At 34.0% G+C, this 14589-nt stretch overlaps 2 protein-coding genes across 2 annotated transcripts; one reads left to right on the top strand and one right to left on the bottom strand.

The window, feature by feature from the left end:
- The first annotated feature begins 1689 nt into the window (after positions 1-1689).
- On the top strand, positions 1690-7144 carry LOC125832017 (mitogen-activated protein kinase homolog NTF6). Its single transcript, XM_049511143.1, has 6 exons — positions 1690-2117; positions 2890-3019; positions 3300-3437; positions 5589-5921; positions 6282-6465; positions 6565-7144. Exons 1-6 carry the CDS (start codon positions 1957-1959, stop codon positions 6735-6737), a joined length of 1119 nt encoding a protein of 372 aa, XP_049367100.1. The 5' UTR covers positions 1690-1956; the 3' UTR covers positions 6738-7144.
- An 867-nt stretch (positions 7145-8011) lies between these two features.
- Positions 8012-13516, bottom strand: LOC125832023 (enoyl-[acyl-carrier-protein] reductase, mitochondrial-like). Its single transcript, XM_049511145.1, has 10 exons — positions 13303-13516; positions 13127-13224; positions 11734-11865; positions 11462-11605; positions 11289-11391; positions 10275-10374; positions 9646-9722; positions 9489-9567; positions 8763-8881; positions 8012-8498 (listed from the first exon to the last, which is right to left on the bottom strand). Exons 1-10 carry the CDS (start codon positions 13497-13499, stop codon positions 8405-8407), a joined length of 1143 nt encoding a protein of 380 aa, XP_049367102.1. The 5' UTR covers positions 13500-13516; the 3' UTR covers positions 8012-8404.
- Positions 13517-14589: the final 1073 nt, after the last annotated feature.

Raw genomic sequence — 14589 nt, 5'->3', positions numbered from 1 at the left:
AAAAATTTCGGAGCATGTTATGTCCTTTTCTTTGGTTCTCTTTAGACTTTTCAATTTTATGGCGTTGCTTTTCTTTCTGGATTGTAAAGATACTTTTTGAAGTATCTAATTTACTTGATTTCTCTTTTTATGTATAATCCCAAAATTTCACATAACATATATGTCATTATATAATTTATTGAGAAACATATATTATTTATTAAGTACTATTATTTTATCATCAGTTAAAATTATTTTTAGCAAGTTATATAAATTATTATTTTAACTACCTTATGTTAAATTACTGCAATCTATATTATATTAACTTTTGTTAATATTTTTAACATCTCATTATTTGAGGTAAAACATTCATTCATCGGGTATATAAATTACTTTAGAAAACAAATCTTTTGTTACTATACTAGATTGTTCTCCTAATTTTAATGAATATAAAGACAAGATATAAAGTCATAACTTTTTTTTTATCCTTTATCACTTTGTAAATAATGAGATGATTCATTCTAATTTTCATCAAGTAGGTCGTTACTTTTGTTTGTTAAACACCTTTAAAACAAATTTATAAGTGTATTCAAAATTAATTTATAGGTGAATAATAGACTTTATTGCTTCATATGAAAATTGTTAATATATTGAGAATAATTTTAATCTATTCTCTTGAATAATTTTCAAATAAAATAAAAAAAGAATGCCATTAAATTAATTATTTAATTCGAATATATATATTTGACACATGATGTTATAATGACCACTGGAGAGTCTGATATTTTATTATAATTTTATCATGTTTATTTGAAAATGTCATAATAATTTTTCTTTTTGAAAACTAATTAAATTTCTATTATAAATATATATAATATTGTAATATTGGCCCTGTAAATGGGCCTTTCATTATATTGGGCTCGTATCACAGGCTTAAAATTATCTAGTATAAATAAAAATATATTATTGTCCTATGGTTGTGTGATACATATTCGTATTATAATTGTGGTATATTATATCATATTTTTATAAGGAGCAATAAATCTGACAATATAATTTCACATATGGGATTATTTTAAATATATTGTCATTGTAATTATAATTTGAGAGTAGAATTCTAAGATAAAATGATATATTTATCCTTCTAATTTTCTTGTATATCTCATTTTTGTCATGTGAACCAAATATACTAAACTACTCCTTCACAAACATATGAAACCATGCGTTATTCTATTCATCTGTTTCAATTAATCTTGCTCTTTTCTTTTTAATTAATCTCAAAAAAAATAAATAACTACTTCTTATTCTTAGTAACTACTAGAGGTAGATTTGAAATTCAAAGACAATAAATATATATATCATGAAGGATAGATGCATATTAGTTAAAGCATATTATTACTTTGTTCGATAATTTTATTAAAAACACATAAAATTAGTATATTAATGTATAAATATGAATTAAATAACCCGTGTTGGTAAAACTTTTTATCCCATGCCATTCAAGTCGAAAAAAGGAACTTAGTAGCTATTTCAAACCATACACCCAACTTATTTTGTGTCTTAGCGTATCTGATAAAATCTCAAGTTATATATACCAAATTTTTTTCAAAATTAACAGGTACACACGATTACTCCTCCTCACCATATAGGTCCGCCTATGTAGTAAGTACATCTAACTTTAAATTTTATCATATAGTAATTAATAATCATAAATTTCTTACTTTCCTAAATATCGATCGTATCCAAAATTAGGACGGACAGAGTAATTGGGGGGGCGGGGGAGTGAGGAGGGAGGGAATCCCTTTCAAAATTCAAACTCAAAAAGCCCAACAAAAATCGGGTCGGGTCCACTCATTTTGTATCCGTTCGCACTTCCCCCATAGCTTTTTCTGCTATTTCTTGAACAGAGCTCTGAGATTCTTCACATTCCAAATCGAATTCTGCCAGAAGCAAAAAAGGGTTACGAAGAGAGCAGAAATGGATGCTGAAAACATTGAAAATTCAGTGGAAATCAAAGGAATTCCAACTCGGGATGGCAAATATGTTGAGTACAATGTTGTGGGTAACTTCTTTGAAGTTACCTCAAAGTATGTCCCTCCAATTCAACCCGTAGGCCGTGGAGCTTACGGAATCGTCTGGTACTTCACTCATCCCTAAAATTCTTATTTTTCAGCTCTAGCTATTAGATTTTGATGTTGAAATTTGAAAAAAGTTGAGTTTTTGTAGTTGTGATTTTTGAAATTTGGATTTTTTGTGAGTGGAGGTCCTAAGATTGAGAAACTGGTCTGAGTAAGTTTTGGGGAAATTGAAAACATTTGAAGATCAGATTTTTTAAAAATTTGATTCCCAAAATCTATTGCCAAATGCTAGCTGAATCTACGGAGACGAATTCAGGATTTAGAGGGTGGTCCAGAAACTTGGCATGTCTATACATAATTGGTGTAGTTAAACTGCTGCAAGACTCTTTTGGGTGTGTAAATTGCGGATTTAGGGTTTAAAGTCAGATGGGGTTCAAATTTGGTGTTGAGGCACACAAACATAATCTGAGCTGATAGAAATGAATGCATTTATCCTGGATCAGCTCATGTGTGTGCATTTTGGATATCGAACTTTCCTAAAGTTGGTGCTTTTGTTAGAATTTTTGGGGTTTTTGTGTGTTACTTCCATAGCTCATATGTATAGATGCATGTCTGATAAGCCTCCAAAGGATATAAAAGCGCGATGATTGGGTCATATATTGAGACCCTTTTCTGTTGTGAGTAAAGTTGTGCATAAAATTTAAGTCTTTTGCCTTAGTGAGATTGAGAAACAAGTGTCAAACTATAGGATTTCATTATTGATTTGATTTGAATTCTATTTTTGTTAGTCTTATTGAGTGGCAAATTAACATTTTGTTGGGTTCCGCTGCAGCTGTGCTACGAATTCGGAGACGAAGGAGGAGATAGCCATCAAAAAAATTGGGAGTGCATTTGAAAATAGAATTGATGCAAAGAGGACTCTTCGCGAGATCAAACTTCTTTCTCACATGGATCATGAAAATGTATTCTCAAATTAATTGCTAACTAGTATAATGCTTAATCTTTGAGATTCATTTCGTCTTCCCTTCTCCCTTTTTCAAGTATATATCTTCTGTTTGCTTGTGCCAAGTGCTAATGGAATCTTAAGTTTGACTGTCATGTATCTGCAGATAAAGATAATGTTTTCACTCAATAGTTTCTGAAACAAAGTTTATTACTTTGCCTATAGTGTCTTTTTCAGTACAATCTTTAATTTGGTTATCAATATTCCTAGATTTTGATATCGGTGTACTGGTTCTGCAGGTCATCAAAATAAAAGATATAGTAAGACCACCAGACAGAGAGGAATTCAATGATGTGTATATTGTGTATGAGCTAATGGATACTGATCTGCATCAGATAATACGCTCTTCACAGGCCCTCACAGAAGATCATTGTCAAGTATGTATGCCTCTCTACTTATGCTCAATTTTCATTAACTTTTAAATAATGTATAAATAACAATCGCTCTGTGACAATTAGAAAATCCAATTTTAATGTGAATAGAATGTCTTAGTAATTTGTTATACGAACAATTATAATTGATGCATGATGAAAAAGATCAAACCTGCTGGATATTACTGATTCTTTGTTCGATGATGTGCTATGAAGTTGCATACTGTGGAAATGGGTAGTTTACCCTGATCTTAGTTACAACTTGCTAGTTTAATAAACTAGCACCTGCACAAATGGTGTGCTTGAACAAGAAAAGCAATTTGTTCATCGTAGCTGTTCTGGATTTATTTGACAGAATTAGTGAGAACGAGATAGAACTTGAATATTCACTAGTATACAACGAGCACAACACTCCAATTTATCCATTTTAAGGTTTGAAGATGGCTACATAATTTGAAAGCTCATTTCACATTTTATGGCGTTCTCAGCAGAACTGTTCAATGAACTACTCTGACTTTCCAAAAATGTTGTTGCACCCGTGTCATTAAGGAAATATAGAAATGTGAAATTCTTCTTCGAATGGACTACTAAAGAAATAGTGCCATATAAAGTGGAATGGAGGGAGTAACTCCTTTCACTAGCTTGTTTATTAGCTAGTTTGTTGATGGTGTTTTTATTTTGTAACCTCCTGTGTCTGATGCTATTTGCAATATATGCTTGTTTCCAAAACAATTCCACGATTTCTAGTAACACAGGAGAAAATTTTAGAGTAATCTGAATGAGATTGGTTATGTTTACTTGCATGTTGAAGGCTCAAATTGGATGTTTTTATCTAAAGTCAGCTTTTCCTTTTTCTTCTTTTGTGTCGAGCTGTGGAAACAACCTCTGGCAGAAATGTAGGGTAAAACTGCGTACAATAGACCCTTGTGTACCAGCCATACCTCGGACCCTGCGTATAGCAGGAGCTTAGTGCACCGGGCTGCCTTTTTTTTGTGATGGCACCACAATTTATCAATTTCTCACCATCTACTGCATACAGGTTTTTACCCACTAAAGAAAAAAAAAGAACTACTATTGCCTGACCAAGCTTTACCATATTTGTTGGTGGGGCCAATCATCCATTGAGTTCAAATGGTGCATCACTGGCTCTTAGAGATTTATCGGTTATCAAAAAAAAAGAAAAATCAACAAATGATCTTTGCAACTACTTATTTTCAAATAATTCTATACTAACTCCTATTTAAGAGAAAATGACATAAATGGTCCCTAAACTATTACAGTAGGTCTAAAATAGTCCCTTAACTATAAACTTAATGGATATAGTCCTTTAACTATCTACAATCTTGTCAAGTTTGGTCTATACATACTTTTTTTTTAAAAACTGTTAACAAACACCATTAACTTACATTCTAATTCAACCTCTATCTCCTGACTTTCTTTTTTCCACTTTTTTCTCTATTATCTTACTGTTTCTTTACTTTCTTTTGTCCAATTCTTTTCTCCATTGTCTTACTGCAATTGTGTGTTGGTCGTTATTTTATTCGAGTTAAAACTATCAAACTTTGATCAAATTGCAACACCAAAACTCCCAAAAATCAGCATAAAACTGTACATAACACATCATTAGACAACAACATCAAACCACCAAAAAATCAACACCAAACTGCTGCATCAGACTACAAAATATCTGCACCAAACTGCACAAAAAATAGCACCGAAACTACGCCAAACTACATAAAAGTTGCACTAAAAAACATCACCAAGCTACCCAAAACTGCACAAAAACAACACCAAACTTGACAAGGTTTTCTTAACTGTAGCAGCGACAATAAAGAAAATAAGAGGGAAAAAGAAAATCAAGAGAGAGAGTAGTTGAATTATGCGTTTGTTAATGGTCTGTATAAAAAGTAGATACAGACCAAACTTGACAAGATTGTAGATAGTTAAAGGACTATTTCCGTTAAGTTATAGTTAAAGGACTATTTTAGACCAAGTGTAATAGTTTAGGGACCATTTATGTCATTTTCTCTCCTATTTAACAAATCCACACTTTATTGTTTTGATGTATGTGCTAGTTATAATCTGTATATTGGCACAACGGAATATTGACTTTGGTTTGGCGCAGTTTTGTAACATCCTCTTTATGATGCTTTTCAGTACTTTCTCTATCAATTATTACGTGGGCTCAAGTATGTACATTCTGCTAATGTTCTTCACCGGGATCTGAAACCTAGCAACTTGCTACTCAATGCAAACTGTGACCTGAAGATCTGTGATTTTGGGCTTGCTAGAACCACTTCAGAGGCAGATTTCATGACAGAGTATGTTGTTACTCGATGGTATAGGGCACCCGAGTTACTACTTAATTGTACTGAATATACTGCAGCAATTGATATATGGTCAGTTGGTTGCATTTTGATGGAACTCATTAAGAGAGAGCCTCTTTTCCCCGGCAGAGACTATGCTCAGCAATTGGGGCTTATCATAAAGGTATATCTGCTTACACTGATATGTTGTTGTATCTTATCCTTCCAAATTAGCCAGATATTACTCCCTCCGTTTCAATTTGTGTCTTAGTTTGAAAGGGCACGTAACTAAAGAAGATTTTTGAATCTTGTGGTCTTAAACATGTCATATGAGATGTTTAAATTAAAGTTTCCAAATTAGGAAAGAAGTGTTCTTTTTGAAACAGACTAAAAGAGGATGTATGATAAACAAATTGAAACGGAGGGAGTAGTATATATATTCATTAACTAACACTAAGGCTCATCTATAGTTGATCTACTTGATTGTCATTGTCTTTATAGACTAACAATGAAGCCTGTTATGTTTCTCTTTTCTGTAAATAAGTTATTAGGTTCACCGGAGGAGTCTGATCTTGGATTCCTAAGGAGTGACAATGCTAGGAAGTACGTCAAGCAGCTGCCTCAAGTTCCAAAGCAACCAATCTCCGAGCATTTCCCAGATGTGTCTCCTTTAGCTCTTGATCTTGCAGAAAAGATGTTGGTTTTCGACCCAGCTAAACGCATAACTGGTATGCTCTTTGGCAACCACTGCATCAAAAAAGTTACTTATCTAAACTTGTTTTTCTTACTCATCGATTCTTCTATTGATTTCATTCATGTGCATGCAGTTGAGGATGCATTGAATCATCCATTCATGATAAGTCTCCATGAGATAAATGAGGAACCAGTTTGCACTTCTCCTTTCAATTTCGACTTTGAACAAGCATCTCTAAGCGAGGAAGACATTAAGGAGCTCATATGGAACGAGGCTCTTAAGTTTGATCCCGATACAACCAAGTGATGATCCATACTATATTACCTCAATAGTTTGTTTCATCAATGTCTGGAGTGTGATTTAGTTGTGGCAGGTTAGCCATTTGTGACATCTGTTTGATTGTTCTTTTAAGCTGAGCTTGGAGAGTTTGGTTTTCCTCCCTTCATACACGGGGTTGTTATAAGGGAGTGCGCGCATGATGGGGGAGTAATCAATGGATTCATATTCTACTCAAGAATCCTTCCCCCCCTTGAAATTTTCTGTAAAAAAAGAAACTAGTCGTTTTGTGTTTACAAACTCAAAACTGTTTGTAAACAAATCATAGTAGAGAAGAACAATAAGGATGAAAAAGAAAGAAACTAAAGTGATTATTTGCGAATATGCTGCTGTATAAGAGTTTGATAATATAATGGTATTGATATTTCAATTTTGAATTTGCTTTTTTTGCCTTGAATTTGTGTATAAATCACTTTTGTTTCACTTGACCCAAGGGTCATCGGAAACAACCAGTGTAAAGTTGCATACACTACCCTCCCTCGACCCACTTGTGGGATTTACACAGGGTATGTTATTGTAACACTCTTTAGTTATCCTTTGGAAAATAAGCAATAATACCAATGAGAGCTTTGCAAGTTTCTGTTCTATGAGCCAAACACACTCTTGAATCCTACACTTTCAGGAAGGAAAAATATCCTTACTATGTTGCTCGGATTCTATAGAAGATGCTGCTTGGTGTGTGTTGGATTCGTCAAAAGTAGTATACTTTTGAATGATCCATACCCTTTTGGAGAGTCCAAGCAACACAGATTCATAAAGCCAATTGAGCAAATTTTAACAATCTTTACCCAAGAAAACTTCCTTAAGCATGATGTACAGTTGTTGAAGCGTTATTCTCACACCCCTAATGCATCTTAAGTGTTCATAGTTCGTACTAATCAACAACAATAATTTGACAAGTCTGAGAAGAATAGAGTACACAGATATTTCTCACACCCCTAATGCATCTGAAGCATTCGTAGTTCGTACTAATTAACTTATTCACTGTAATTTTACAAGTGAAGTCTGAGAAGAATAGAGTATACACATATTTTACTTCTACTTTAGGATAGAGAGGTTGTAGTCAAAACATAAACAACAGGAGGTTGTAAAAAACATGGCAAATACTAAAGAGAACATGACAAAGTGGTCGTGAAAAAAGGAGCACCACTTCGATTTGAGGCATCCACTCCTCTCGTCTTCACATGCCTGAACCATGTCTCATTTTGTATTAAACATGAATGTTAAATAAAAAATCCTTACAGTGGCAGTGAATCGTCAAAATTCACATTGAGAAGTTTGGTAAGGCAACAGGTTGAAGGTTGTTGGCCAAATGATGCACAGAGGAATTCTGAATTGAACCTCTTTTGAGAAAGGAGAATAAATGCCACAACGAGTGGCACTGCCGATTGTCTTTTTATTTCTTCAGGATACATTTACCTTAACTGGCTTGATCTAACAAAAAAGGTCTGCAGTAACAAAGAGCTCAAACTCTCTGCCAATACGACTATCTGCGATGACATCAATTTCCACGCCTTGCAACACTTTTTTTTTGTATCTGGACTCTGGAGGACATCAACAATAACAATGTAGGCTAATACAGGTACACAGCTTATGATTACAGCACTCAAATTAGAGTTATGTTAAGTACCAATGACTTAGAATTTAAGAACTTGTTTGGGTTGTCTTCCTCGCTTTCCCATTGCCTTTTCCAGAGCTGTATGAAAATCATCAAAACGTGCTACTTCCAACCTGTATGAAAATGAAGGAGATTCAACGTCAGTTCCCCGCATCTAAGACGGGTGGTAAATGATCTGCCATCCGTCTTGCATCATTAGGCTAACAAATTACTTCCTCGCCCATTATCATCCGCAAAAACATTTTCAAATTTCAATTGTTGAGAAGAATCACTGAATATTTAATTTTTTTCAATTGCATTAAAATTCTAGTTATCACAATCTTAAACTTTTCTTTCACAAGGACATATTGACATCAAGTGAGAGAGGGGGTTCATACTCGTATTTCAATTTCCCATCTCGACATAGGCCCAAAAGATAGTCTATCATGGATTGACGCTCTTCAGCTTTGTCTGAACTCATCCACCTCTGTAGCCAGAATCCTGTCAAGGTAAGCTCCTGAAAATATAGTTTCAAAAACAGTTCAGTATTTTTTTTCCTTGTGGCATACACTAACACATCACTCACTAGGTTCCAATACTAAATTTTTACAGGTCTTAAATGCATATACTTGAGGCTCTTATTTGATCTCCCCAACCATGTTATACGTTCTTATTGAGATTAAAATAGACACCTTATTGAGATTTGTTTTCTTTTTATCCTTTGGTAGGGAATTGGGGTAGAGAGGTAAGAAGGTGGTCAATGTTGAGCTGAGCCCACACATCGGTAAGGCAAGACTCCCCATACAGCTCGTTAGCCTCATTGAGGTTTTAATACTTTGTTTAGGACAGTTACAATTGAAGAAGATGAAAATATCTCAACATAGAGGTACTTATGTATGACCTGCAGGTTACAAGAATTTAATAGATTCTACCTAGTAACTCAAAGATTGCAACACTGTGGATGCATCTCAAGATCCTATTTTACCGTCCAAGTTCTCACAACTTTATTCCACATTACTTCCCTCACCTATGCTACTGCTCATTTAGGAATAATTGAAAATAGTTCTACCATAGAGCTACTTCTTCACGGGAAGAACATGAAACGTGTGATGCTTGAGACTTGCCTTGAATATAAAAGCCGAAGTAGATACAGTTATCGGTTTCTTCGACATTCCCCCATATGTCACCATAGTGCCACCCTGCCTGCAAGAAACATGCTATATGTCTTTATTTCTGGCAAGTTAAATTGACTAGAAAATAAAATTAAGAATAACATCTTACTTCAGGAATTTTAGGATCAATGAAGCAGCATTGCCACCAACACAATTAAAGCCTAAAACAGGTTCAGGTATATTGCCCTACACAACATCAAAGGAAATAATAAAAATTTGTTTGGAATGGAAAATACCAATTAAAAAAATGTTTAAGAGAAGTTAAACTACTCCCTCCATTGATTTTTTTAGCCTTTTGAACACCTATAAAGCTACTTTGGAACTTTAATTTAGGGATGCTATTGACTCTATTAACCTTTATTTCTTCTCAAATTTATTCATGGGAAATCGTAAAGACTTTTTTTTATATAATAACCAGGAAATTGTAAAGACTTCTTACAAGTTTGTTCAATCATTTATAGATGAGGGTAATTTTGAGGGAAAGATAATTAATACCTACTTGGTTTCTTTAATATCACTTATTTTGGACCAAATTTAAAAACTAGAAAACCACTTGAAAGGGAATGGAGAGAAAACTACTTTAGAGCATTGTCCCGACACATTGAAGATGTGTAGGGTTGAAAAGGGGGATAGGAAGAGAGGAAACTGAAATGAAGGAAAATTCCCTGCAGCAATGGCACTACATAAACAGTTCAGTACACAAATCATTATCAACTTAAAATGGTTGTTGATTGTTACCAGAAGACCTCTGACATTCTTCACTTCCAGTTGGCTTTCAGTATACACTTCATCAGCACCTAGTTGCTTGAGATGGGCTTTTGCTTCATCTGATCCTGCCCTGCGAGAATTGAGTTTATAATCCTGTGATACCTCATGCATAGCAATTTGTATTAAATTAATAAGACCTAACATCATACACATATTAATTATTTAAAAAACCCAAGACCTTATTTGTGTATAAATTCATTACTTTAGTTTCATCGGGAAAAGCACTCAAGGAAATGAACACAATTTATACAGAAACATTGGAAATGGAGAAAGATGATATCAAACTCATCGTCCTAAAGTGAAACTTGCAATTACGTGAGACAGCCTTGAAAATTTGAGGAGAGTTTGGAAGCTACATAGAAGGACAGATGTTCTTTTAGGCTGCAAGTTGTTAAATGATTACAGAAGTTAGCAGCACTAATCAGGTATGACTCAACCTTTCCTAGAATAGTACCACTAAGACGACTCTTGGGAAACATTTGCTACAGAGTTTTTAATGCGGGATATTGGTGAACCATATCTAAACATTCAGATAACCAATCGAATGGAAATCCCTCTTAATTCATAGAGATTATCAGCCTCTAACAAACTTGCAGATATTAGTACCATTAGATTGCTGAATGCTCCTGTATTATGAGGCAATTCTCAGGCAATCCAAGTTTAATGTCAAACATAAAGAAACTGCACCAGCAATAAAGGGGGAAATTTAGGATATCAGGAAAATGATATCATAATGGTAATATCGGATCATTTTTACCATAGCAAGGAATTACAGATGCAAATAGAAAGGCATCTATTTTATGCAATTATAGACTTTAATCAAAAGTTGCATGTTGTCAAGGAAAGCAAGATTTTCACACCAGAGAACAAAGGAAGGTTTTCAAACCAGAGAATTAGACTGTTCTCTGAACAACTATTTTGAGAACTAAGATAACTTCAAATACACCAAGACCACAACATATTTTCAGCAGAGTTAAACTCCACCTGTCTCTAATGATATTGATGCTATGAATCCCACGAATTCGAGCTAGTTGATTAACACATTGCCCCACTATGCTTGTAGCACCATTTTGCACAATAGTGTCCCCTGCTTATGAAAAACATTAACAAGGGAGATGGAAGCAAGCAGTAAACATTAGATTCAAAATTTGGAAAACCTGATTTTAATGCAATAAAGTCCTCAAGCATTCTCAAGGCAGTCAACGGATTGACAATAACAGTCGCAGCATACTCCATTGGGGTGCTTTTATCAACTTTCTGCCACACACTTTGTTCTTTAACGACGTAGGTCTGCCATGTCCCTGCATGAAAACATTGGTGTATTGATGTGTATCAGAATACCAAATTAAGTTCCTTCAGTGGGTATTAAGTCTAGTAAAGTATGCTTCAGGTGCATAACTTGATGTTTTAATGAGCAACAGATTTCTACCTGAAGAAGGTGGGGAAGGGATAACCCAATCTCCCGGGGAAAGACCCTTAACTGCAGAACCAATGGCATGTACTTCTCCAACACCTTCATATCCCCCAACTGCAGGCAGCGGCGGTCGGACAGGATAAACTCCTGCGGTACAATAGATTTGGGGCAATTACTGTGAAAGAATGTTTCCTCTGTGAGAAAGTCAAAAAACTAGTCTTAACAATGAAAGAAAAGAATAGCTGAAGCAGGCCTCCATCAATGAGATAGAATGTTCGAAAAATTATCGAACAAGTGTCTAGACCTTTTTAAAGAACATGGTTTTGAAGAAGAAAAAGGACATGCTTCCAACTTTGTTTCCCTCCTGATTCATGGGTACTGTACATTGGAGTTATAAGCTCCCCTTCTTGCTTAATGAGTCATCCTTTGGTTGTTTTTGAATCAGACTACATGTTTAAGCGGCAAATTCCTTACTGCAGAAACAGAGATTGTCATTCCTTTCCTCTACTTAATTTGCTAGTGGCTGCTTTTTCCCCTCTACTGAGTAGTCACGTTTTGGTTTTAAATGGTATGTTGTAATATTTATTTACTATACATTTCTACTGAGTTTTTTTTCCTATTTGGTGCAAAACCTGGAAACTTCAGAGAGATCTATAGAATATGGAGCTGTTATAATGTGTTTATTGACTGTTGTTAACACTTCCGATAATATTTGTAACTAATGACGACCATATACAATATCATGCACATGCGTTGACACCTTGTAGAGCAATTTAGAGTTTGAGACAGCCAAAAATGAACCTATGAAATTAAATCCAAGTCAAGAACTTTATATACTACTTTATATACTGAATGGTATAAACATAATTTATTAATTTACTTATCGATTAACCAGTTAAGAGAATATCTCAAACCATAGTAACCCAATATAAAAAAAAGAAAAAATCAAAACCATTACCGATACAACTAAACCAATAAGCATTTTCCGGTTCGGGTTATTGGTCTCGGTTTGGTTTTGAACAATCCTAATATCATAGACCTTTTGAATACAACATTTGTGGTGAGTATAGATTTTAAATACTTTTGTTTTCGTCGTGTTCAACACGATCCTTCAGTTTGTGTCTGTGCTAGTTAGCTTATACCAATAACAACAGCTTGCTTAAGTAAAGTACATGTTATTCCGTTGACAACTCCCAGACAATAACACATTCAAAGCTCCCACCTCCTAACCAAAACGGATCCCTACTATTGACAACTCTTTAATTGTAACTTTCCAGTTGACATGTCAATATAAAAAACCAGATAAACAAATTGAAACGGAAAGAGTAGTAGTTCTCAACATAAATCTCTGCACATATAACTGCCATTATGGATTAAAAGAAGCTAAAACTTAGTAAAATATTCTAACCTTCAATTCTATTAATATCAGAAGGATTGATCGGAGCCGCAAGCATTCTAACGCACACATCATTGTCATTAATTTCCACCGGCGGAAGCTCCGTCACTCTGCAACACACACACATAAACTTACAATTAATTGAAAATTGAAAAGTAAACTGAAGAGAAATGGAAGAGTTACTTAACCTAGTGACAACATCAGGAGAGCCGTGTTGATCGTAGACAACGGCCTTAGAAGGCGGCGAAATGGCGGCGGAATAATCTCGCACGGCGGAGTATAGAGGACGAGAACGGAGCCGGAGGACTCGTGATAGCGGAGTCCATCGTGAAACTGAAACTCCATGTACGAGGGCTTTTAGGGATACAATCCTAGCAGTCGCCATTACAGTACCTTACAAAATGAGCTATGTGTTTTGACTTCTAATGAAACTGAAAAACGACGCCGTTATGGTTGTTGCCGAACTTGCCAGATTATTTTAGGCAAAATGCCTAACTTTGCATTGTCTTAATTATTTTAGACACAGTGCCTAATTTTGCATTGTCTAATTTTTTATTTTATTTTAGAAATATTGATTGAATTTTTTGGTTTTTCATTAAAAAAATTATAATAGATAAAAGGATTACTTACTATTTTATTTTCTTTAATTTTTTGGGGGCTAATTGTAAAAAAAATTCATTCATCCTTATAGCATATGTTTTCGCTAATTTGTTTTGGACTCTAGAATTAGTCTTCGAGAGATCGTCTACTGAATGATATTTTACTAGTTGGTGTTTGTTATTGTATTAGTTATTTTATTATAGTTTTTGTTTATTGATTATCGCACTATTTTGTTGTTGTACATGCTCCCTTTTGATAGATTGTGTACAATTTTTTTGTTAGTATTATCTTTTCTTCTTCGTCTCCTTCTTCTTCACTTGAGCGGAGGGTCTTTCACAAACATATCTACCACCATGAGGTATTGATTAGATCTGCGTACACTTTATCTCCCCATAACCCACTTTTGGGATTTCACTAGAGATGTTGTTGTTGTTGTTCGTGTTACTTTTTTTTTTAGTCATCTTTTAAAAAAATGTTTTTCTATTTTTTAACGACTCTTTAATTTTAGCTTTTCACATGATATATTTAAGACTATAAAATTAAAAGACATTTTGGTACGTGCAACATATCTTTAATTTAAGCTACACAATTTAAAAGTCTTTAATACTTGTTTAAACTAGGTGTTAAGTCAAAATCAAACAAATAAATTGAAACGGATGGAGTAATTTATAACTCTTTCCATTCACGTTTACTTCTCCACTATATTAAATATACATTTTTACTTTCATTTGTCACTTTTAACATATTAAGAAAAATATATATTATTTATATTTATATTTTACCCTCAACAGTTTCAAACTTTAAGATTAAATATTAATTAATTAATATAAATATTATAATAAAATATTTAAATCAATCATTGTTTATTAAAGAAC

The sequence above is a fragment of the Solanum verrucosum genome, unplaced genomic scaffold (assembly GCF_900185275.1).
Source record: "Solanum verrucosum unplaced genomic scaffold, falcon-dt-bn FXZP01000042.1, whole genome shotgun sequence".
NCBI lineage: Eukaryota > Viridiplantae > Streptophyta > Magnoliopsida > Solanales > Solanaceae > Solanum > Solanum verrucosum.
The sequence above is the reverse complement of the archived record's forward strand: the minus strand, read 5'-3'. Positions and strand labels throughout refer to the sequence as shown.

Excerpts from the sequence above, each read along its gene's own strand:
- LOC125832017 (XM_049511143.1), top strand. The coding sequence starts at position 1,957 with ATGGATGCTGAAAACATTGAAAATTCAGTGGAAATCAAAGGAATTCCA. Across the intron at positions 3,020-3,299 it reads CTCACATGGATCATGAAAAT|GTCATCAAAATAAAAGATAT; the intron begins GTATTCTCAAAT and ends CTGGTTCTGCAG. Across the intron at positions 5,922-6,281 it reads AATTGGGGCTTATCATAAAG|TTATTAGGTTCACCGGAGGA; the intron begins GTATATCTGCTT and ends TCTGTAAATAAG.
- LOC125832023 (XM_049511145.1), bottom strand. The coding sequence starts at position 13,499 with ATGGCGACTGCTAGGATTGTATCCCTAAAAGCCCTCGTACATGGAGTT. Across the intron at positions 11,866-13,126 it reads TGATATTAATAGAATTGAAG|GAGTTTATCCTGTCCGACCG; the intron begins GTTAGAATATTT and ends ATTGTACCGCAG. Across the intron at positions 11,606-11,733 it reads CCCTTCCCCACCTTCTTCAG|GGACATGGCAGACCTACGTC; the intron begins GTAGAAATCTGT and ends GTTTTCATGCAG.